Genomic DNA, 25903 nt, shown 5'->3' on the forward strand with positions numbered 1-25903 from the left:
ATTAGAAACAGAATTACACTGGAACAGCATCGTTACATGGGCGTAGTGTATTTTTTAGGTAAGCTAATGAAAACACTTTTCGTTCATTTTTTTCACTTTTCACATTCATGACTGAAAAGATTTTTTTTTCATTCAGTCAATTTTTCATTCTATTCATGTCCATTTCTAATCTCTAGAATCTCTCCATCTTCATCGTCATCATGATAACCCACAAAGATAAGTCCTTACTCTTCATCAGTGCAGACGAACATAATCAGAAATAAGTGCATTTTTGTTGTTGTTTTTGCACCAGCACCTTTTAAGAGGTGGGTTAAATTGACTCCAGATCCAAACTGGAGCAAGTTTCAACCACTGCTGTCTCTGCTCTCAGATCAGTGAACCAGCATGACTGCTGTCTCCCCGCTGAGGTGAGGAATGGATCTGAGAGACTGTCATCTCTGATCTGAGATCAGTGAATCAGCGTGACTGTTGTCTCTGCACCGAGGTGATGAATGGATCTGAGAGACTGTCATCTCTGATCTGAGATCAGTGAATCAGAGTGACTGCTGTCTCTGCGCTGAGGTGATGAATGGATCTGAGAGACTGTCGTCTCTGATCTGAGATCAGTGGATCAGCGTGACTGCGACTATAGCTGAGGTACTCTATGATGTGCTTGTGCTATAACTCACTCATCTGCTTGCTCAGTTCCTCAGTCTCTCCTTCAGTTTTTTTTTTCCTCAGCAGGAAGAGGCACTGATCTTTTCAGACACTTCCAGATCCGACTTGGCGACGAGAAAGCGGAGTCGGCCACCTCCTAACCGAATCAGATCCACTGCACTGAGAGAGAGAGAGAGAGAGAGAGAGAGAGAGAGAGAGTGAGAGACAGAGAGAGAGAGACAGCTGATGAACAGCTGATTCAGTATTGGTCTAGACGACCGGAGGTGGGGACGTTTCACTTTAACTGCATATGAGATTTCATTGATTTCTTAAAAAAGCACATCACAATGAACCCTGTCAGGATACACACACACACACACACACACACACACACACACACAAACTGATGCACGCATTCACACAATTACTTACACACAGACAAGCACATACATATATACTCTCACAATCCACATAGGGTGCATTTCACTTTACTGACTTTCATGGTGACCAGGTAATCTATCCAACATTTGTGTTGCTGTGTATGATTTTGTCTTAATGTGTATGAGTTTGTGTTTATGTGTGTTTGTGGGTATATAGTCACCTCTGGTAGTCAGCGCCGATGAGGCTGGTTCCGTTAACGGCCAGAATTCTGTCTCCAATCCGCAGGCGTCCATCAGAGGCAGCCGGACCGTCGGGAATGAGTGTCCGGATATAAATCCCAGGGGCATTCAGAGGCGTGTGCTGGAGAAGGAGAGGTACACGGACAAACTGACTCCGCATTGCCCTCAGTATTACTGAATTAAAGTCTATGTTGTTTTCTCTATTTGTACGCTGTACATTATTCCAAAAAGTGTTTCAAAAAAAAGTTGATGTGCTTGATCATGCCTCCACCTATACCTCTGTTTACGAGTAGTTACTACCTACACATCCACCTCACTCTGCACCCTGACGCGACCCAGGAACCACTCAGCAGCGCCCGTAATCATTCGATATCGGATCCTTCTGAAGTCCCTGACTGTCTGCTACGCCCACACGCCTGTCTTCTCTGACCAGACTCTACTCTCATTGATTTTAAGATTCATGACTTAACTGCCTCTGACAGGAGGTCTGGCAGGCAGCATGGAGTTGCAAATGATACAAGGCCGTGCATAATAGAAAACGCATAAATAAATAAGACATAAAAACAACACAACAACAATTGAATATCAAATGGCTATGGTCATGGATGTGGGGGGGGGGGGGGCGGCTCCATCTGTGCTAATGAAGGAAATTTAATTTGTGTGAGATGACGACTGTGGTTAGCAGACAGCTGTTTGAACTCGGGGTTGGAGTGGAGAGTGTAGTATTCCTCTTACAGGCCGTGATGAGAGCTGAGACAGCATGAGCGTTGAGCAGGGCCTGCAGAGCATACACGTCACCCAACACGGTCTGTTGAGTGTCAGTGATCGTCCTGACCCTCTCTGTAGTGCTATGGTGAAGGCCCTTGTTAAAGTTTTGTGGAAAAGATCAGGATTGATTTGAATAAAGATCCACGGGGCAGTGACAAAGTTGCGGTGCTCAAACTAAAAAGCTTTCTGTAAAAAAAAATATAGAAATTCTGTTGCGACGTCACTATTCCTGCCAAAGTTCATTTATGGTCAGTGACAGCCTCCACATTGTTGTAACTCCACAGACTGAATGCTTTGGGATGTAAATTAAAGTTTCAGAATGTGGTTGAGATTTTCTTAAAAAAATCAATAGCCTTGTCCTTGGTTTCAGGCACATTAAGACATACAAGTGCGTTATCATACCACAGTAAAAGCACCTAAACCACAGGCTCATATTCTGTCTCCTCCGTCCGATTACTGACCCAAAGAAAGTCATTCTCATGGAGACTCCTGTAGGAGTAGAGAATGTACAATAAAGAGGAAAAATAAAACCTTGTGGAGAGCATGTAGATGGGGACCAGTGCTCTAGCACAATTCGATTAGGTACACAGTTAAAAAGCTATTCAAAATCCTCTCAAAAATCTACCATCTTCTTGCTAATATCTTTGATATTAGCAAAATATCTAATATCTTGTCATGATGCTCGCACTAAAAAGCTTTCTTTAAAAAATACAGAAACTCTGTTGTGAGGTCAGTTTTCATGCCAAAAGTTCATGTACGGTCAGTGACAGCTCCCACATTGTTGTTTTCTATTGATATTTAAAGAATGATGTATATTTTAAGACCTGTATAATATTATTTTCATGTATTAGCTTTCTGTGTTTTTGAACAGATGTCATTTTGCCATTCTGCAGTGAAGCAGAACATAAAAAATGGTTCGTATTATCCCACAGTCCTCTGGGGCACAGAGGGTTAGAGCGTAATTGGTCAGGATATTGGGTTTGTGTTTCAGGGGAATAGCATGTGTGATAAACACTTACCAATCCGTCGATGAGTCCCATTCCCAGGCCGAATGGCCCCTTATCCAAGTCCACTACAAATACGGAACAGATATCATCAGAGGCTGGGCAGTTACCATAGGAAACAGGGACAGGGAAGGGGAAGCCACACCCACTCATAGGGCCTAGGGGAAAAGGTAAGGTCAAGCACACAGATACACAGAACAAAGGGCTGGAATAAAAACACATACACACACACACACACACACACACACACAAACACATGCACATGCATACGCTCACACACACACATGCATCTGCACACTCACACACACACACACACAGCTACTCATATATGCACAAAGATACATAGCCACAGACACCACTCCAAAAACCTATGCTGTGTAAACAGTGGAATACACATACATACACACACACACACGCGCGCGCACACACACACACACACACACACACACACGCACACACACACTCACATACACACACATTCTCTAGCTGCGTAGGAAAATCTGACCTTCTATTCCATTGCTGATGAAGCCGTTGATTTTCTTGTGCTCTGGTGTGGAACGAGAGCAGCCGTTTGGCTGCGTGTGAGAGACTGTGTGTTCCTGAGGGACGCTGTCAGGATAGAGTGGCGTGTTAGGAGGGGTGAGGAGACAGGAGGAATCCGGCTGGCTCTGGTTGCCGTGTCGAGTGCCTGTTCCGTTTCTGTGGTGATTCCCCAGATGCTGTTTGTCGCTGGGTCTGTCTTCGGCACCTGCTCCCTCTCCTCTGTTCCCTGTTCCTCCTCCTGACCCCCTGACCTCCCCCTCGCCCTCCCCACGAGGAGGAGGAGGCACCGGCCGTGGACTGCAGTGGCCGTGAGGGAGGTCTCTCTGCGAAGCAAAGCAGGATTATCATAAATCAGATAACTGTGCACAGTAAACACTGACATAAAGTGCATTAACAGGGCCCTGGGAAAAGTTATTTTCACCTATGTCTCCGTTCCTGATATGAACTTAAGAGGCAAAATACACAACCGTTATCACAACAGCAACAGAGGTAATGTGAAAAAGTTCCAGTTATCACTGACATATAATGTATGGGATGTGTAAAAGCAAAATTAACATAAGATGTAAACAAAAAAAATGAAGAGACATTGCTATGTTAGTTCAGTGGGATTTTTGTTTTAATTGCATTTAATACATTTCCATAATATAACCCAATTTATTTATCCTTGCTTGCAAGTCTCTCAACCTCACCAGCTTATGAGGGCAAAGGCAAGCAACCAGCTAGTGTAACACCCTTAAAGACAGCTACTGTGGACTCCCACAAGACGATTTCAACTGTGGTAATGAACTATGATGAAAACCTGCTTGAAAGGAAACAGAGAGAGTTCACCCTTTGAGCAAAATGTGGCCAGTTGCGTTCCCTGGAATTCCCGGCCGTAACTGAGGAATTTAAACACATTCCAATCCTAGTTGCAGGACACACCCCTACACTTCCCATTCAGTCTGCCTTTATATAAACCATGCAAGATGTCATGACACTGTAAGATCATTTGCGTAGGATGAAAAAAAAACAAACACACACACAAAAAAAAAACAACAAAAGGCAGCTGACCAGGTATCCTTCCTTTTTAGAGTGAGTGGTTGGTTGTATGTCTTAACAGTGGCTTAACAAGGCAACCATATTGCCAAAATTCTGACTGCTCCCCCCATGTGAGATTAACATATACACAACCCATAAGGTGGACAGCAAGAGAGGACCCTAATTACACATCTAATCCCTTAATCAGATTAAAGATGATTCTCATGTCTAGAGGCTTGAGCTGAGCTGAACCTAAGGTTTCATTCACAGTCCGTTCAAAAACTGACCTCATGTAAGTAAAGAATAGATACAGAATGATACATCTCAAACACTGTGTGTAACACACACAGGTTAAAAAAAAAACTGGACCCCATATGGCCCACACTGCACAGTAGTCTGCACAGTTTTACTGTCATTTCAGCTGTTTGGACCCATAGCCACCAGTTTCTGACCCCTCCATTACAAAGGTAAGAGAAGACAGAGCCCAGAAAGGTGGCACCACAGAGTCTCTACTCATCACACAGAGATCCATGAAGGGGTTGGTCTGACTGGTATGCAGAGTTTGGTGCACAACTTTTCATTTCAGATAAGGGCATAACCTTTAACCTCAGTTCTGTAACGCTAATGAATTGTCTGAACTGTGTAACTACCAGTTATCAAAGAAGAGCTAAAAATCATGAACGCATGTATTTCTCTGACTGTCACAAGATTTTAAGCACTTCTTTGCGATGTGAGAGGCATGCAGAGTTTTGCAAACAAAATGAATCACTCCCGAACCATTTGTCCAACAGAGCTGAAACTTTAGACTGTGTCATGGCTGGATGGTTCGACATATCTCAGATAAAAAGCTTAAACGTGTGGCTGTCATCGTCCAGTGAGATCTTAAGAACCAACAAAACTACAGGATTCTATACTGTGTGGCCAAAAAGGTCATTACACATATCAAAAAACCATGTGACTCTGACTCTGTTAATGACTGCTTGTCAATATATTTGTGTTTCTACCTGTGAACTTACTTGTCATGTAAGCATATAAAAAACGTAGTTGCTAGACTGTTTAGCAGGTTATGGATTTGTTCAATTTTCCCCCCATAAAATCTAACCTTTTGATTTCACACAGTTGAGTAGAAAAAAAAAAGACAACAGGGTTACCTGGACTTCCTGCCAGTCTTTGCTGCCATTGGTCGATTGTGTTTTAGTTCTGAGTCCCCACAGGAAATGACGCACGTAGAGCAGCTGACGATAGATACTGTCCTCCACACACTCACCCTCCAGGTCCACCTTGAACCCAGCACTGGGCAGCACAATGGGCGGGTGATTCTCAAAACTCTCCAACAGATCCACTGAACCAGAACCAAAGACCAGCGTCAACAAACTCACACAACACACACACATAGTCTCCAAAACTATCTTGGAGAATTCTGCCAATGCGGTAACTCATGAAAAAACAAAGTTGCATTAACTTTCAAACGAAAGCACACATACCATACACATACACACACCTGTTCTGTAAATGTAGGGTTCATCCTCGCTGCAGGGTTGCCAGATTGGCATAGGGCCCAAGTCAGTGGTCAGCTGGTACTGGGCGAGAATTCTGTGCAGTTGAACTGGTTTCAGAGTGGGGTGTTCTGCACACAGAACCTTCCAGCTCATCTATACAAACACCCACATCCACATACATACACACACACACACAAACAGTATACATAAATAATGTGGTAAATATGGTAAATATTGAATAAACAAACGACCGAATACAGTCAGGACAAACATACAGGACAAAGCCTCTCCACCACATGTGAGATAAACATGTTGTTGAATATGATTCAGGGAGAGGAAGTATGATTTGAAAACTGTTAAATATCATTTTTGAATGAAAATATGTGAATTCAAATCTCAACAGCCAAGATACCTATGGAATTATCTGAAAACAATTCGTCAACAACAACTATTCAATATGTTTTTAAATATCTAAATACAGTAATTAATAGATTTAAGTTTCAGTACTGTTTCTTTATAACACATTCAAATACAACTACGGCTTCCTGTGGCTCTGCTTCATGTCCATGCATGCTGAGTATAATGAGACTGAGTGCTGTTACAGACACACACAGACAGAACACTGGTTGTACCTGTGAGAGCTGCTGAGCAGGTGCAGCCAGGATCGCAACAGCACTGCAGAATTTGGCAAAGAATTTTTGGGCAAGGTGGTTCTGCCCTGCCCCTCGTGCCCATTCCAAAAGCATCCTTACACACGCCTGGATCTGCAGGGCCCGAGAACGCTGAAACCAACCCCTCGAGGGACCTATCACACACACACACACACACACACACACACAAACAAACACACACATACACACACACAAACAAACACACACGTACACAGATTATAACAGAAAGTCAAGAACGACTCTAACATAGTAGCTAATGTAAACACTAATGGTGAATTTTACTGAATGACATTATGCATTCACTTTTGAAACTGAAGCACCATGTTACACACTGACCGGAGGAGTTAATGCAGGAAACTACCTGATTAAGAGTCCACAAGCTCACGGTCACAAAAAGTACTCAGGTAAAACTATTCCCACGTTGTTTGGGGGTTTTTTTGTCTCACTGTATATGTAATACAGGGGCAATATTGAAATTCAGATGTCTGTTCACACGGATATTTACCTGTTACATTGTTAATTTGTAGGTTTTCAGTGATCTTTGTTGTAACCCCATTATTTATCTGTTCTTCCTCTTCTGATTAGTATTATTATTTATCTAACCCAATTTTTCAGACACATTTCTCTGACATAGCAGGCAATGTTGCCTTAGTTTAGAATGTACTTTCTAGATGACTGCTCTGGCAGCAGGGGTTTGTTTGCAAGGACACAGAGTGTCAGTGAGGGATCATGGTCAAATCAAATGAAACAGATGCACGAGAATTAAGGGCCATGACTCTTGATTTGTCTAGACTGAGTTACTTTGACCCAGCTGATAATTCCAATTCCCAGTCACTCTGAGTCATACTGATACAAATACACAAGAAACAGGGCAGTTTTCAGGGCATTTATACCAACATATGCAATGCAACACAATGGTAATGAACAGTAATGAGAGAAAATTGGCTTACTAGCATATAATGTCTAATTATCTTCCAAATTACAAGCAAAAATACTGTAAATACTCTAAAATACTCCAGAAAGCAAATTCCCTACAAACCCTTCTCTAGCACAGTAATCTCAATACAGTTACTTAACACCACTCATGAAAACATTTTATCTTAAAACTCACTGGAATTAGCACAGTCTTAAGTATAGGTTACAGTAGAAAATGCTAACACATGCACATTGATTAAACCTGCTATTGGTCTTACTTTAATTACTAAACAACATACTGGGCCCATTAAGTGTGTATACATTTGTGAGTGAGTGTGTGTGTGAGTGTGTGTGTGTGCGTGCATGCACGTGCGTATGTTTGTGTCTAACATGGGCTTTAAAGGATTGCTTCAATTCACTTTGCCTGTTATGAAACATAAAGAGGATTATGAATGTCTGGAGTAATAATCTCCAGCTGACCACACACATACATACACTTCACACACACACGCACACACACACACACACACAATAGGTCACACAGTAGGTCAACTTGCTCAGCCAATAAGCGATTAATTTAAAAAACACTATTTTATATTTAAATCATTCTGAGAATACATCGTAACATATTATAAATTATTACATTTTAATTACAAAATTTTTAAAGTACCTGTAAAATTGCCAAATATTATCAATATAGATATAATGCTCTATCTAAGTATGCATCCATTTCTATACTGTGGATATAATAGTGAAGCAATATTGTATATTACCTTATCTCACCACAAAATCAATTCTGTGTTTGAGTTGGTCTGTATGTCTACACAGCACATAAAGACTGTGGAACACTAGTTACATTTGAGTTGGTATGACTTGATGCATTTTTGGCAACATTCTCAGTATTTAGCATTTTAACTTTTGTTGGAGCGTTTCAGAATCAAAGTTTATTGTAATGTCTCACAGAGAAATATCATTTAATATTGTTATTATCATTTAGTACTGTTTATATTTTAGTATGTTAAACTGACTGATTTGAATGTGTGAATCCTACACCGACTTTTGAACCAGGCTGAACAGTAGGTGGCAGAGTGGAAATTCTCTGTATGAAACGAACTGTATGTTTCTTGCTGACTTCCTTTAGCTCTCCAGCCCTCCCTACCTTCCCTTTGTCTCTCACTTCAGTTACCATAGCAGCAGCTCCTGTCAAATTACTTAATGAAGACATATGACAGCATGTACAGTGCTGTGCTATAACACGTGCGTGTGTGTGTGTGTGTGTGATGCAGAGAGAGAGGTAAAGAGAGAGCAGAGAGAGAGATAGGGAGAAAATGACAAAGACTGAGTGCATGGCAAAACACAAGAGAAAACAATGAGAGAAAAAAGAGGCGGGAGGGGGGCAGAGAAGGGGAGAAGGAGCGAAAAGGCGAGAAGAGAGAGAGCACGAGAGAGAGAGAGAGAGAGAGAGAGAGAGAGAGAGAGAGAGAGAGGACACACAGAGTGTGATATCTGACCTTTGTCCATCAGCTGGTTAAACAGTGAGACATTGGAGAAGAAGAAGAGGTAAGCAAACATCTGACTTTGGACTTCGTGGTGAACCTGGTACTGCTGGAGCAGTTCTGCTGTGGTCTGGAACACATTTAGAACTCTCCGAACAGGCTCCGGAACCCCAGACACTCCACCCTGACCCCGTCTGCAAGGGTCAGCCTGATCTACACCAAACGGGTTGCATTCCAACAGCCCCGGCAGAACCACATACAGAGACTGGAATAACAGAACCCACCCCACACACACACAAAAACACATATTACATATCAATAATGCTAATGTCAATGCACGGTTAACTGAGAAATGAAACTATGCACTATGCACTTTACATAAATACACAGTAAAGAATGACAACGTCACATGTCAGGAACTGAATCGAGACACAAACACACAGACACAATTTACATTTCAATTCAATACACCAACAATAACAAAGGTACAGACATAAATACAATAAGACACAGTCCTCCACAAATCTGTCTGGGCACCTGGGAAATGTACACAAAGTCACCTTGCTCAGATCAAAAATGTGATATGTCTTTATTCTCAATATGTCTCAATGAATAAAGACATGATTTTTTGGGTTTTTTTTTTTTTTATTAATGTGGATTAGAGAAATTTTGAGTGGTGGTTTGAGGTACACTGGTGTTTGGGCCATTGTAAAATGCTTTAGTTCATTTCTCACCAGCATCCTTTGAAATATAGAATGTTTGCATTTTTCCAGCAGATTCAATTTCATGTTTGAATGGAGTTTGACCAGCCCAAAGTAAATTGTACAGTAATGCATTTTCTCATATCTTTCAGGGGCTATGCTGATTTTTTTTTATAATGAAAACAAAATTTTGTAACACTGTGGTCCTTTTTATAGCACAAGTAAGCCTAAATAATCCTGACTCAGACATAGCATTTCACCTTTTCTCTAATGCTTTCCCTCTATTTTTCATTCTCTCTCTCTCTCTCTCTCTGTCCCCCTCCCTGTCTCTGCCTCAGTCTCTCTCTCTCTGTCCCCCTCCCTGTCTCTGCCTCAGTCTGTCTCTCTCTCTGTGCCCCTCCCTGTCTCTGTCTCTGCCTCAGTCTCTCTCTCTCTGTCCCCCTCCCTGTCTCTGTCTCTGCCTCAGTCTCTCTCTGTCTCTGTCCCCCTCCCTGTCTCTGTCTCAGTCTCTCTCTCTCTCTGTCCCCCTCCCTGTCTCTGTCTCAGTCTCTCTCTGTCTCTGTCCCCCTCCCTGTCTCTGTCTCAGTCTCTCTCTGTCTCTGTCTCTCTCTTTCTCTCCCTTTACCTTGGTGATGTAGTAGACGCACTGCTGAAAGGTGTACATGATAACTTCCTCCAGAATGGTCATAGCCTCTTCACTGGCTGATATTGTTGCTGACAGTAGCGACTCTTTAGAACCTGAAAAACAGAGATGAGAGAGAAAAAAAGAGAATTGTCTGGTTTTATCAAATTAGCAAGAACCTCACTGTAAGCACAGGCATAAAACTGATTTATTGTAAAGGGGCAAATTAAATGTACTGAATTAATTTAAATAAGAAAGGTCACTGATTTAAGATTAAAAGAATGTTTATGCACACTGTGCTTGTGTGTAAGCGCTTGTGTGTGTGTGTGTGTGTGTGTGTGTGTGTGTGTGTGTGTGTGTGTGAGTGCGTGCGTGTGTGTGTATGCATGTGCGTGTCTGAGAGAGAGAGCTCAGTTCCTTTACCTTTGCTATCCATCTGCTCTATGCTCTGCATGTATGTGGGTGATTTCTGCTGAATGAAATAAAGGATCTCGATGGCATTTGACATCCAGAAGAAAATGAACTGAAGATCTGGCACCAAATCAGAAATACTGAGCAGAGACAAGGAGGCAGGGTCTTGGCTGTGACACACACACACACACACACACACACACACAAGCAACAGAGCAGTGGACAGTGTTTACATTCTGGTATTATTTGCGCTAAAATGAATCACTGGAATTACATTAAGAATGTCCAAATATATTGATTTATTTGTACTGATTTGGACTGCATGAAGACATAGTAAAACATGAAACCATGTGTTATATCACAAGATATGTGATATGACATAAAATGCCCCAACACTCATTCTCTCTCTCTCTCTCTCTCTCTCTCTCTCTAACATACACACACACACACACACACACAGACACTGCTGCAAGGTGGAATTTGATACTCACTGCTGAGCTTGCTTCTGTGCCAGCTCCTTTGTCTTCTCCTAAAAGACACAAATAAACACACACAGACACACACGCGCGCACACACACACACACACACACACACACACACACACACAATGCAATTAAAATGCCATAAAATTTTCAAAGGGTTATGTGGGAGATACGACGCGCCTCTGTATTGGGAAATCTTTTCTCTCTTTTCTCCTCTCCTCCGTTTCTCCCACGTCTCCCTAAAGTCATCCTCTTTTCTCTGTCTTTCCCTCCCCTATATTTTCTCTCTCTCTCTAACACACACACTCACACACACACACATCTCTAGGCACTTGGCTAATATTCAGGAAGAGTGGAGCTGACCTTCTGTAATTGGATTTGAATAATTAATGAGACAGAGGGAGTAGCAGCCAATAAATGACTCTGCTGCTTCTCACGCCAGTTTATTGAATGGGAATCTAAATTCTGTCAAAAACAAAACAAAAAATAAAAAAAAAACAAAGTAAGATTGTCAGACTTATAGCTTTGAATGCGTTTTTACATGACAGAGGATTTTTGTACAGTTTTGGCATCCTTTCATAACACTTTATGAGATATGATTATGATTATGGATTAAAACTGTGTTATGGATGGAGAGATACATGTTATTCTGAGCGATGGATCTAATTTACAGACATGTTAAGACAAGACGGACGAGGGAAAAAATCTAAACTGGATGAATGAGATGTAATCTGTTGTAAATGCCACATGATCACACACGTACACAGAAGCTCTAAGTTGTCTCTCCCTTACCATCCCTCTTTTTTTACCACACAAAATCACACACACACAAAGCACACACTCACAAAACTAACCTCTCACACATGTACACTCAGCATAAACACACACGCACATACACACACGCACATACACACACACACAAACACACACAAACACACCTCACCCATGCACATTCAGCACAAACACACATGTGAGTGGCGTGAGCACTAACCCATGCTATGGTCTGAATCCTCTTGGCGATTTTCAGAAGGAGTTTTCCGAAGCTGCCGGGCGGGAACGTGTTGGCGGAGTGGCGGATGCAGAGGCAGAGCAGGTACGCCGGGGTCAGCTTATGGTCGTCTCCGCTCGGCTCGATCAGGGTCAGCACCCTGTTCACCAGCGCATCCTCCTGAGCCTTCTCGAATTCCAGCGCCAGCTTCCGTTTCTGCGAGCCGCGGGACGGGGCGTTGGCGCCGCGGCGGGACGAACCCGGCTCGCGCAGGGCGGCGCCGCACATCCGACACGCCTCCCCCTTTTCGGGTCCGCTCCCAGGCTCTCCGTCGCACAGCTGTGCCAGGGCACGCAGGCGGGTGAGGGTTTGGGCTGGCAGCGGTTTGGCGCTCTGGGGGTCCTTGTATAGGAAAATGTAATGAGCTCCAAACGACAGCAAGTCGCCGTGACGTAACGGCGTGGGACGCTCGACGCGGGAGAAGTTGACGAGTACGTTGCCGTGGGCGACGGGTTCCAGAAGCAGGTGGTGATCGGGGCTGGAGGAGGAGGAGCGGCGAGGTTGGGCGCGGCGGATGCGACAGTGAAGAGGAAGAATGTCGGGCGAGGACAGACAGATGTTGGGACGCGCGGAGGCCGTCTCCTGGCCGACAGTGTGCTGCTCTCTGTTCAACAGGTACACCAGGCAGTCCTGAGTGACCAAACAAACAAACAAACCAATCAATAAACAAATCAACAAAGCAGTAAACAAATCAGTTACCACAGCTCAGACACCAATGTCCCGCAGGAGAAATACATCAAAAAACAAACTCTGCAAAGACAAACGTTAAACTGACAAACGGTTTATTACGTTTGTTCTGTTTCAAAACCAAGAAAAGAGATGAAAAAATCCCTTAAAATCTGGAAAAAAGTAACTTGACCAAAACTAATTTCTTTTAAAATAGACAAAAAACACACCTACACCTACAGTGTGAATTATTCCAAAATATCATCATCGGTTTACCCTCCATGTAGACCATCAAACTGTATTCCCCTTCTATTGTTTTTATTTTCATAGTGGCTGTTCACTGATTGGTCCAAACAAATCAAATCCGTGTGATTCAGGACTGGCTCACCTGTCTGTTATACCCTTGCAGGAGCAGCAGATGTGGTGATTGGTAGAGAGAGTGTTTGACTCCGCCTCCGTCCCGCTCCTTATGTCCTGTTGTCATGAGTTCCCGTGATGTGGTGGGATCGCGGGCAGAGCGTGCTCTGACGGGTCCGGGTAGGGTGGAGTAATACCGTTTGGGCTCGTCTCCGGGCCGACCCACCAGGTCCAGACTGGTCTCGCTCAAACTGCGGCAGAAAGACGAGTTGTGTTGCAGTGTCATCGTCCCTTTAGCACGGTTACGCTGCAACTTCCTCGCCTGAGCGTTGATATCTGACAGACAGAAAGAAAGGGAACCCATGAGATACACACACACACACACACACACACACACACACTCACAAACAGAGACACACACACACACTGCTCTTAATGACAATAAAGCTATGCATTCTCTCACAGGAGTACATGGAACAAAACGAACAGCTCTAATATGCTTTAAGAACCTCTGTCTCATTTTAATCTTTTCTCAGTTGAACACAATTGCTACTGTCAGTTTCAGTTTCAACACACACATTTCTCTGTTTGAAAACTAATAACGCAGGCAGCAAAGCCAAACACATGAACACTATACACATTGCTCACAAAGACATGTGCATCAGCACACCCAATAAACCACTCATAAACACACACACACATACACACACATACACAAACACACACACATAAACACTCATACACACAAACATATATACATACATACATTAACATGCACGAAACTCTTAGCTTGGGCAAACACAGTGCCATACAGAGCATGTGTAATGACAAGAACATGATGATAACAAAATGTGGCAGTGTGGTGGTACAACAATACTAAGTGAAATGGTAGTATTCAGGGACAAAGCCAACACACACGTTATCATCTTTACAGAGAACATGAGGAAGAGGAGGGAGCTGTCTCAGTCTTTACTCACAGTACTTATGGATTTCCTCACACTCGTTTGGTGCTCGTCTGGATAAACCCAATCAAATGTTTGTGTTGTACAGTGTTGATCAGTTACACAGAAACATTTCATTTTCATACAGATCAAGTCCGACATTTTGGTTAGGATGCATGGAAATAGTGTAGGCAATCCAACTTCAAGTATCAAAAACAGCAAAAATCACTTTAACCTTAACTCTAATGCTAAGACTTGAGACTTGGCCAAGACTCTAACTTTAAGACTTGAGACCTGCTAACGATAAGACTTGATAATCGACTTAGGACTCTATTGCTATGAGGATATACTTAACTATTGCCAAGACTTGAAGCTTGACTTGGACTTGACTTGTCATAGAAAAAAAAACATTGCATACAGACAGTCCATTGGGTATAGCTGAGTGACTAAAGTTGTCACAGTACTACAGCAAGGGAACGACAGTTCTTCTGAGGGAACACAATATTTTTTCTTTTTCGTGGCAAAGGAACGCTAAACAGTGGTACTAAGTACTCATAGAGGAACACGAAATTATTACAAAATAATATGATAATACAAAAGCATTTCACTTCAGTTACAATGTCTGCATGACACTGTACATCCTCCACTTCAGATCTAACAAGTCAAATACCACTTCAGGGTATAATATCCATCTTATCCATTCAAATCACTGCCTCTGTCCCTGTGGTATTAAAAGTCTCATGTCCTTTAAAACAGCATTGAAAAGGTGTGGATCCTGTGGTTTTCAAGCTTTAAACCACAGGACAAATTCTTGGCTTATGAAATACTATATTTAAAAAAGCATGAAGACCGTGGAAGTCATCTGATATTAAGGCTCATTATAAACTCACTTGGATCAACAGATATACACACAAACCATTCAATTACATTTACTATTAACTGGAGTTAAGTGGAAACTGAGAGCAACAGAAACCTTGAGATCAAAGTTTGAGAATCTCAGACTTTAGTAAGTGAGAGCAAAAACAGGGAAGTCTTAGACACTTGCTCACTATGTTGTGTCTTTTTCGTAACTCTTTCACCTACTTTTCACCTACTTTCAAGTGCTCAGCACAGAGAAGGAAAGGTGACACAAGGGTTCAACATTCAATACTTTAAATACATATCTGACCCACATCTGAGAGACACAAGAACAGGCCCTGTTTGAAAGAGAAGCTCTGAAATCAGACAAAAAAAAGCTGTCCACAGCCTGGCTTAGCCACATCTGACCCAAAACGCTAACCTCAGCCTAAGGTCCAAGCAGGAGTACAGCATGGGAAAAAAAAGACCCAAAGCCTTCAGCCTCAGATCTCAGTGACAGACACTGCATGTGGAGATGCTACAAGAGACACCAGCAGACAGACATATGGAGCCGGGCACGTGGGGTTGCATATTAAGTGTGAATTGTGCTGAGAGAGTTTAAGAACATTCAAAGGTAAATGCTGTGGTGTTTGCACGCATCACGTCAAGCCGACTGTGTTACAGTGTTTCTTACAGGATGTAGGAGAGTCACTGGGGTGGAGGAGAACATGCAGGTGTATTTGTGAGTGTGTGTACATTGCAGTACTGTACAACAAACATCTAATATCCCAGGGTGTGTACATAATGGGTTGTGAAATGGTGAGGATCTGAGGAATCATCTAGACTTACATGCATCATGGGTTCGGTGATATGCTACAGCTCATATTAGAGTTAAAACATACCAAGCACATTTGTCCTTTTCCTCCATGTTCATTTCATTGTTTGAAAAGTCCTCACACCATCTTTCCACATTCAGATCAGACACATATTCACAATCCACAAAACCAAACCAAAACTCAGAACCACAGCTGTTCCAGAAATAAAGCTGATGTCTGAGAGCCACCTCACAGAGTAAATGCGCGTAGACTACGGTATATGGTACCCAGAGTGAGAAATGGCATATTAATCTGTAGGTATATAATGTGGCCCACACAAAATGAGTGTAGCATTACGTGAGGACATTGTTGTGCTCATGTAAACAATATCGAGAGCTGGTTCATGGTGCTTTGTGACGGTACATGAAGTAGAAGGCATATAGCGCTACAATGACACCGAGATCACGTGATGGTAGCGTAGACAAGAGCGGATAAATGATGGCAAAACGTTCCGTTTGGCAACGCCGTACCTGAGTTTTGTCCCCCACCTTTAACGCTCGCAGTGTTGGGCTGTACCATGCGCCAACCGCGAGGGGAACTCCGATGGCACCTACCATGCCCAGTTCTGCTGAGGGAGGAAGCTAGGAGAGGGGAGTTTGTGTGTGGCCCTAAGGAACGGTACAGCAGAGCACAGAAAAGAGTACGATACAGAGATACTACAAACACATATATATATATACACATACACGCTCTATAGGACAGGAGAAATAGATCATTATTAGCTCTTACATGCACTGAGTGTTACACAGAGCCTAGTGGTAAGTAGACTCATATTAGTTGTGCTGAGTTAGCAATTTCACAGCAACAGTCTGTAAAATTAGCAAATAGCCTATGCCAATGTTATATTAATGAAGCTCTGTGCGTGTGTGTGTGTGTGTGTGTGTGTGTGTGTGTGTGCATGTCAGTGTTGATCTCCACTCATCTGTAGCACACTAAAGGTAACCCAGAATTATGCACACACACTCATGTTCACATGTGTGCACAAACACACACACACACAAGCACACACACATTCACACACACACACACAGAAACACAAGCACTCGCGTATGCACAAACAGACACACACACACACACAGAGCCAGTCCAGTATATTAAAGCTTAAAGAGCTGTACTGGTCCACAAGCACAGGTCTAAGCCAAAATGTCCAGATTTTTTTCCAAAGGTGAACAATGCATAAGTCATAAATTGCACATGCTTTGAAATCTAATTAAAATCTACATTTTAACTTAATCTAATGGGGAATTGTGACAGGAAAAACTGGTTTTGAGGGGGTTAAAGTTTGCAGAGGTTACTATGGAAACCTTGAAGCAACTCGGGATTATTACCCGTTGTGGAACTGCAGCATTTCAGTTACCAGTCTTCTTTTTCTCTCTTTGGATTTCTTTTTTAATTCAACTCGATTTTCTGTGTTTGAAACATTAATCTTAAATCATCTGTTATTAGTGCATGATTGATGCCCTCTGTATTAGCATTAGTGTGTCTGTCCAGGCACTGTACAGTGACAGTATAACTCCAACATCACACTTAATGCCTTCTCTACTAACCTCACCTAGCCTCTGTCACACATTCAATATCTGTGTGTGTGTGTGTTGTGTGTAAGTGTGCGTGCGTGTGTGTGTGTGCGTGCGTGTGTGTGTGTGTGTGTGTGTGTGTGTGTGTGTGTGTGTGTGTGTGTGTGAGGACCAGCTTGAGTTTTAAACCTTGGGAATGAGGACATTTTGGGAAAGTGAGGACATTTTGGCTGGTCCTCTCTTCTTCAAAGGGCTGTTTGAAAGTTAAGACTTGGTTTTAGAGTTCAGGTTAGAATTAGGTTTAGGTTATGGTTAGGATAAGGGTTGGGGTTAGGCATTTAGTTGTGATGGTTGTGGTTAGGGTAAGAGGCTAGGAAATGCATTATGTCAATGAGCATCCTAACAAAGATAGAAGTACAAGTATGTCTCTGTGTGTGCGTGCGCGTGTGTGCATGTGCGTGTGTGTGAGACGCAGGATTAGCTCTGGAGAGTAGCTTGTATAATCCTCGATCTAACCCCTCCTCTTTTTATCTGTAACCCTGCTCCAAATGTCTCCCCTTTACCATCTTCCAGTTTTTGCTCATCTGTCTTTCCACCCAATTCTACTCTTCCATCCATTCCTCTACCCATCTGTCCATCTTTTAATACATCTAACCCATCTGCAGCTCTTTCTCATACCATCTCATTTACTTCTCCCTTAAAAAACACCCTCTTCTTCGCCCTTACAGGAGCAGTCTCCCTTCTTCTCCACTCCTTCTTTGACATTTCTGCTTTTCACCAATGTGTGTGTGTGTGTGTGTGTGTGTGTTTTAGCTCCAGTCTTGTGAACAATCTCAACAATGTATTTTCATTCCAGCACAGATATAGCACCTGTTTCTTCTGCTCTACTACTGACTAAGCTATTGATTTGTTGTTTCAGTTGTGTTAGATCAAAAATATAACGTGGTCTGGTCTCTGCGGTTGGAGTTGTAAAACTGTGAGGCCCAGAAGGAGCAGGCAAAGACAGCCAGTGGAGTAAGATGTCCCACCTGAGCGGAGGAGTGACAGACATTTTTCCATTGGGTAAGTTTAGCGCTAGAATCTCGTTACAGAAAGACAGATGAGCTTTGTCACCTGTCAGTTCACACACGCGCGCAGAGACCTAGTGTGTGTGTGTGAGAGTGTGTGTGTGCGTATGTGCATGTCTATAGACCCACATCTACTAAGACAGGAATTAAACTTGGTTTAAATTATACAGTAACCCTGCTACTGCTGCCGGTATAGATTTAATGTCCTCTCTTTGTTTTGGCTCAGTGAAGCACCTTGTTCACTCTGTAATTTAGTACTACTCAAGACAATAGGGAAAGGGAGAAAGAGAGATTGCGGGAGAAACAGAAAGATTGGGAGAGGGAGAAGAAGGAGATAGGGAAGGAGAGAGATCAGCACTGAACAAGAGAGGGAAAGATAGGCATGTTTTTCTCTTCCTATTACACTGGGAGCAAGACAGAACCAAAGAAATATCTGTATTCTGTCTTACCTTACAGCCTGAATCAACACTGAATGACCATTCACTGAAAGACTGTTTTGATCTTGCTCAATTATTAATGCAATCAAACCATTCTGAATACAGATGAATTATGTAAATGTGTCCAACCAAGTGCAAATTTATAGATACAATCATTCAGAGGATAAGAAACACATGCTTCATTCTGACTGATTGTGATGTATCAGTTCGCACTCGCTCATCAAGAAAATGACAAGGTATTCTAATTTACATATCACCAAGGCTGACTATGACAAATATGTGGTATGTCTTATTGGTCAAGGTCATTTAATCCTCTAATAAAAGATAATAGATAATATAACATTAAAGATCATTTAACATAAAGATATACAATTCCAATGACATTCTTGTTTACCTGGCTCTCAAAATATCTTCGTGGAACATTACGATCAAGCAAGTTATTTTAGCACCAAATGCACCACAAATATACCCTATATAGCTTGGTATTGTGATAATTTAGTACATATAAGAGTAGTCATGTGTATTCAGATCTCCTTCTGATTGGTCCTGCCATCACTCTAGTCTGCCTGCTCTCAACACAAACCATTGTGAACTGTGTGCGTCTGTCCCTGCCATTTCCAGCCATTGTACTAAACTGGAAAGCTGCCTTCCACTGCAGTCATCCTACACTCAAGAGCAATTATCACAAACCCAGGTAATTCAGCCAAATTCAGTTCCTCAGGTACGCAGGTTTAAGCCCCCAAACGGATATGAGCAAAAATGCTAACACTTGTAAGGCAAAAGCCGTCTGGAGTAGACAATGGAGAGCACGCTGCCTCTCCACAACATACCACCCTGTTGCCAAGGAGAGACAGGGGACACTCTCTGTCTTTAATGACTGCTGAGATAGACAATGAGAAAGAAAGGGGGGTGGGGGGGAGAGACAGAGAGAAAGAGAAAGGGAGAGAGACTGAGAGGAAAAAAGAGAGAGAGAGAGAAAGAGAGAGATGACAAGGTTCCATCCTATTTCTTAACCCGGTGTAATTCATTAGTGACTGTCCAGTCCTGCCCTTGCTGTAAAATATTGTTCTGTAAAACATGGAAACGACCATTAAAGTTCTTCAAAAATAAGAAATGTCTGAAAAATTGTGCCTCATTTCAGAGAGACAAGCTGATATGGCCATGATGGACAAGCTTGGAATGTTAAATTCACAAAAGTCAAAAATACGATGGAGCATTTCCTCATATAAGCACTATCATTGACAGTGCATGATACTTTTGGTTGTGCTTTAAAATATAACAAAGGGGCATTTTAATGGGGCGACTCTTTTCCATAACATTTTGTACACAGTTTTGAATTTGTTTAAGGTTTTAAGTACCATTGCTTAAAATTGCTGTGGTAGGTGAGCATTCGACACCACCCCAACTGCCTCGTGCTTAGAACACAGTGTGTTTGTGTGTATATCAAGATAAAGAGAGACCCCTGAACACACATGGGTAGTTTTATGCTCAGGAGGTTTCCCTGGTTTTATTGATTAGGAAACAGAACCTGGCTTAGTCAGCTTCCTCTATCCTATGTGTGAATGTGTGTGTGTGTGTGTGTGTGTGTGTGTAGGTGTTTCCCCCGTGCGTGCTTGATTGAGTGTATGAGGGTCACCTGCAGTAACCGTGTCCTTCTCTTTAGCCGCCAGCTCCTCGACCTCGGCCCTGCGTCTCAGCTCAAAACGGCGGGAATATCCTTCTTTGGGCTTCCAAAGGTCCTGCAGGAGGAGGGGCTTCTCATTGCTGCCTAGCGCCCGCAGGCATTCTGTCCTCCACAGACGCTCCGCCCCCTCGAAGCGCCCGATGACATCACAAAGCACATAGCTGCAGGCGGAGGCTTTGTTGAGCGAATAGCGCTCCAGCGCCTCTTTAATGAGCTCCTGAGCGCTCGACCTCGGTGTGGCTAAAACGCTCTTGTAATTCGCCCCTGCGCTGATCTCGTCGCCGAAGATCTTCAGCACGCCCGGTGCCGAGGTCTGGGTGGAGAGTTCAGCTGGGTCGTCTCTGATCTGCTCGGCGAGGTCAGTGACAGAACGCCTGTCCCGGTAACTGAGAGTCCGGTATAGAACCTGTGTGAAAGTGCGGCTCTGGCGCTTCAGCCGGTTCTTGGATGGCAGTGACATACTGGCCGAGGAGGAGCCGTAGAACATCTTGACAGAAGTCACCACGCCAGAGGGCTCTGGAACAGAAAGAACCACGAATAGAACTTAAGTCAACACGGTTCCAAATATAGCATCTACAGGCTCCACAGAGCAACAGAAAACAATGTTTAGGCTGAAAGCACATTTACCTGGTAGAATTCTAGAAATGGTACATTCAAGAAAGGTTTCTATAAGCACATATACACAGACACTGATCCACAAACACGAAGAGGAAGGTGTTCATTCAAAAAAAGTGACTGGTTTAAAAGGTCACCTTGTTCACCTCACCCAACTGTAAAACAAATGAAACAGTTTTAATTGACAATTATTTGGAATAAATTAAGAAAAGGAACAGACTAGGCTAGTGCCCAGTGAACAAAGTCCATCACTTTGCTATGAAATATCAGCTTGTATTTTAGACATACAATGAATGAGTGAATTAGCCGATATGCCACTAACTTTTCACTTAAGTAAGCACACATGATCGAATGCTATTCTTGACATAATTCTCATTGAGATATAAAAGTTTGGGCAATTTTTTTTCATTTTAACATGTTAGATTATGAAGTGTGGAATGTATCAGCAGACACCCACACATGCTCTGACACAGACAGGATAGGCTTGGCGGACTTAGCGGAGTAAAACAAACACAGATTTCGCCCAAAAAAACAATGGAAAAAACTGATAATGGAACTAAAAGCCAAACTGTCGTTCTGGGATATGACCATAAAAACTGTGAGAGTGATATCATTTTTACACATGGAATTTCTTATCATGGAAACAGAAATGCTCATTTAAACTAAAGTCTGCAAATATTTAAACCAGCATGAACAGCTGAGATCTGGTGTCCCTTACTGATATCAGCGGACAGCTGTAACTGACATTAAATACAGTCATTCAATTTCAGCCTAAAAAATCAGATCAAACACTTACACCAACATTTACCCTCATGACCTCAAGAAGTTAAAACTGGGAATGATTTATGCTAGCATATAAACTCAACATAAGCTTCCAAAGTACTGACAGCAAGATTTACAACCTTAAAGACAGTCTGTGAACATATTCATCAGTGAATATGAAGGAGCTGAGCTCAGGCTGATAATAACTCCATCATACTTTTTTTCTGTATTATCCAGAACAAGACATAATCTCCTTTGAATATCTCAAATACAATTGATTGATATGTCATCACTATTCCAAAAACCAAGTCCGTGATGAGGTCTCTCATCAGAACCTCGAGCATCACACTGAAAAGCTGTAGGATAAACATGACCAAAACAAAGGCAGTGTAAGACAGAGAGAGAGAATACAGTATGGATGAGATGAATTGAGGCACAAACAGACAGAGAGACAGATGAATAGATAGATAGATAGATAGATAGATAGATAGATAGATAGATAGATAGATAGATAGATAGATACCTTTTTCACTGCAGTGTGAGTTTCTGCTGCTGCAGATAAGAGAAAAAGAGGCTCCCCAAACTGAGAGAGAGAGAGAGAGAGAGAGAGAGAGAGAGAGAGAGAGAGAGAGAGAGAGAGAGAGAGAGAGAGAGAGAGAGAGACTGCATCAGCTAAAATCTCCAGCACTCCGACAACCATCTGCTCAGCTGTGGCATACCCCACACCAGTGTGGCAGCGCAGGTTATTCACATGCGGCGAAGCTACACACACTACTAAATTTTATAATCTACCCACTCAATGAAGGGGGATTTCACTGATCCGGTGCGTGCGTATGTTCACTTTCGTCACATGTCATAACAGGCGAATAAAAAGAATAAATTAAAAAAACAGCCTTAACTATCTTTAAACTACAAACTGAGTAAATGTTGAGTCGATCATTAATCCTGAAAAATATTAACCATTTGCCCTTTGGTGTAGCTACTTCGGTGTAGTCCTTAAATGAGAATTAAAGCTACATCAAAATGAGAAAAAGTTAACCGCTGTAACTTACACTGCCGCAGAACTAAGCATCATTCTGCACCACTCAAGCGTTAAATAATAATTCAGTGCGCTTTCCGTCCTTCAATATTATATTCAAGGTCAGGACATCTTACGGTCTTACCTGTCTGAAGCGCAAACTACTACTGTCCGTGTAACGGTCTCGCTCTCATATCAGGATTATTTTAAACAAGTGTGGTCCCGTGCGCATGAGTTCGGTTTTTAGTTAGCTGCTGCAGGTCTCCAGTAGCAACGGCGCGAGCCAACAAAGGCACCTGCTCACTAGCTCTAATCCGCTTCTACGTCTTAACATGGGCTCCGCCAGCTAGACTCAAAAACAGCTTCTCTCTCTCCCTGCTGATCCTCTTTCAAGCCGTCCACTTGAATCGTATTATTGACATTTCGTGTATATTTCGCTGAACATTTTAGGGAGACACAGTGGGCCAGTGGAGGTCCACCCAGTTCTCAATCTATTTTGAATGCGACGGCATGTTCCCCTCGGTCTATAAAGTGTCAATAGCGTAACCCCATGTGGAAAAAATGTTTTGAAGTTTTTGAATGTTTCTGTTGTCAGCTACAGTAAAATGTTCTCTTGAAATAGCGTAGACTTGTCTAGAAACAGTTGCTAGCAACACCTTTCTCTCTGACATGGTAAGCTACTCACGTTGATTGCAGTAAGTGGTCTCATTCCGACAGCCTTGTCGTTCCAGAATTCCAAATACATCAGTAGCTGAGTGGTTTCTGGCAATGTCCAGCGGGTTTATTCAACATATTTCACTCTACTTCTTAACCAATAGCTGTTATTCTCTTTTTCCTTTCTTTTATTTGTCCGTCTCCCGGGGTTACACTGTTCAGTCCTCTTAGTTCGGTGTCTGCATTACACATGCCGAATGCAACCGGAGAAAGCCGATCTCCGTGACAGCAGGTTAAGTGAACCTAGGGCACGCGCACATCGACTTTCTACCTGCACAAGCACCACGACAGGTCATCGACAAGTAGAAGTTAATCGCTAGGAGAAAAAAGGAAAGCAAATTAAGCAATGCGGTTTTCATGATCACAAATGTTACATGTCCTGAACGTGTTATAATGTGTATTAAACATTTAATACAATTCTGATAGTGAAATTCTGTTTTATAGGACATGCAAGAATCATAGGTGTCGTCTTCGTTGGTTATCTCTAAGAATTCTAAACAACAGAGGTAATCCCTGGTTGCCAGGAGTACCACAGCACAAATATAGAAATCGAACATCTTTGCTTACTTACACAGGGGTTTAGAAAAAGGTGATTTGACCTCTTTAACGATTAGGCGGTAAATATGAGAGTGATTTCACTTTTCCCAACACCATTATTTAGTTTATTGGATACCTCAGTGCAGCCATGAGAAATTAAGGACCATGGTTTTAAATAACCACAAAATCAATTAGTCCTCTCAAATTGCAGTCTAGGGCTCAACAGTGGGTCTCATTATACTGGGGTACATGTCAAACAGAGGGTATACCCAATAAGGAAGTACAAAGTTTTTTTTTGTTTTTTTGTTTTTTAAGGAAGCAATCTTTAATTAATGCGATTAGTGCAGCACTAATACTATTTAAGTATCTGGTATTGTGAAACAGTGCCCTCTAGTGTTTTGTTTGCAACGCTGTAGAGTAGTACTGCTGTGCCACCTGATGAGTTGATTTCTCAGCTTGTCTGTATCTGACACACCGCTAGCATCTAATTTATTGAGTCGTTAAAAAATGACAATAGTCGAACAAGTTACTCATTATAAAACATTGTTATTAAATAACACATTCGTGTAAAATACACATTATATAAATATACAAATACATTGCAATACAACCAGCCATAAAAGCACAATCACGATTTTTCTTGATATGAAATTCTCATTTTTAAAACTTTCTTCCAAATGAGTTGCCTCAATGCTTGCTCTGCTACACCCCAAATACATTGTCACAATAAATAAATAAACAAACAAATTAATAAATAAAACTGCCACAGAAGTTTCCATTGTATTTACACTAAGGTCAAAGTTACATAAGGTGAATTTACATTAAGGTTTAAAAACCCACAGCAGTAAAATATCTGTGTGAAGAGGCAAGGAACAGCTTTAGAATGAAGATTATTTAAAGTACAGTTATCGACCTTAATGAGAGAATCCTCGGCAGTGTATCATGTATTAAAACGTAAGAAAATGTAAAATCTTCAGAAAAAGGAAATCAAAAGTACATAAAAATTTCAAATAAATACGCAAATGTTTTGTATTGTTTTTAGAAATGGCTTTAAATCTCAACTCAAGTGGTCAAACTGAAACAGATCAGGAAGGAAAATATTAAATACATCGAGGCAGTAAAAAAAAAAAAAAAAAAAAAGCCACAATGATTATTGAATACATTTCTCTTGTGTAGTTTGTTTTCCCACAGACTTACTTGGTTCAGACTGATTATAAAAGATGACATTCTGATGAGCACAACTTTGTACTTACGACAAATTCAATTCAACAGGGATATTTTACTGGACACTTATGTTTTAGTACTGGAGCCTCTGGTGCCAGACAGAGGAGAAAGGGACATGATACTAAGGATGAATCAGTTTTTTGATTACTGCGGTCATTAAATGTTTGACATTTAAGTTTTGCCATTTATGACGAGTTCACTGTACAGTTCAGTAATACTTAT

General features: G+C 42.0%; 1 protein-coding gene across 1 annotated transcript; it reads right to left on the bottom strand.

The window, feature by feature from the left end:
* Positions 1 to 716: 716 nt before the first annotated feature.
* radil (Ras association and DIL domains) lies at positions 717 to 21298 on the bottom strand. The gene is made up of 15 exons (XM_030780668.1): positions 20764 to 21298; positions 16580 to 16717; positions 13488 to 13792; positions 12377 to 13063; positions 11395 to 11432; positions 10916 to 11073; positions 10496 to 10608; positions 9185 to 9434; positions 6720 to 6892; positions 6090 to 6240; positions 5740 to 5930; positions 3534 to 3894; positions 3044 to 3186; positions 1238 to 1377; positions 717 to 816 (listed from the first exon to the last, which is right to left on the bottom strand). The coding sequence occupies exons 1-15, from the start codon at positions 21296 to 21298 to the stop codon at positions 717 to 719; spliced, it is 3483 nt and encodes a 1160-aa protein (XP_030636528.1).
* Between the last annotated feature and the right edge of the window lie 4605 nt (positions 21299 to 25903).

Source organism: Chanos chanos, chromosome 7 (genome assembly GCF_902362185.1).
Source record: "Chanos chanos chromosome 7, fChaCha1.1, whole genome shotgun sequence".
Lineage (NCBI taxonomy): Eukaryota > Metazoa > Chordata > Actinopteri > Gonorynchiformes > Chanidae > Chanos > Chanos chanos.

Excerpts from the sequence above, each read along its gene's own strand:
- radil (XM_030780668.1), bottom strand. The coding sequence starts at position 21,298 with ATGTTCTACGGCTCCTCCTCGGCCAGTATGTCACTGCCATCCAAGAAC. Across the intron at positions 11,433-12,376 it reads GGATTCAGACCATAGCATGG|GAGAAGACAAAGGAGCTGGC; the intron begins GTTAGTGCTCAC and ends TGTGTCTTTTAG. Across the intron at positions 6,893-9,184 it reads TAACCAGCTGATGGACAAAG|GTCCCTCGAGGGGTTGGTTT; the intron begins GTCAGATATCAC and ends TGTGTGTGATAG.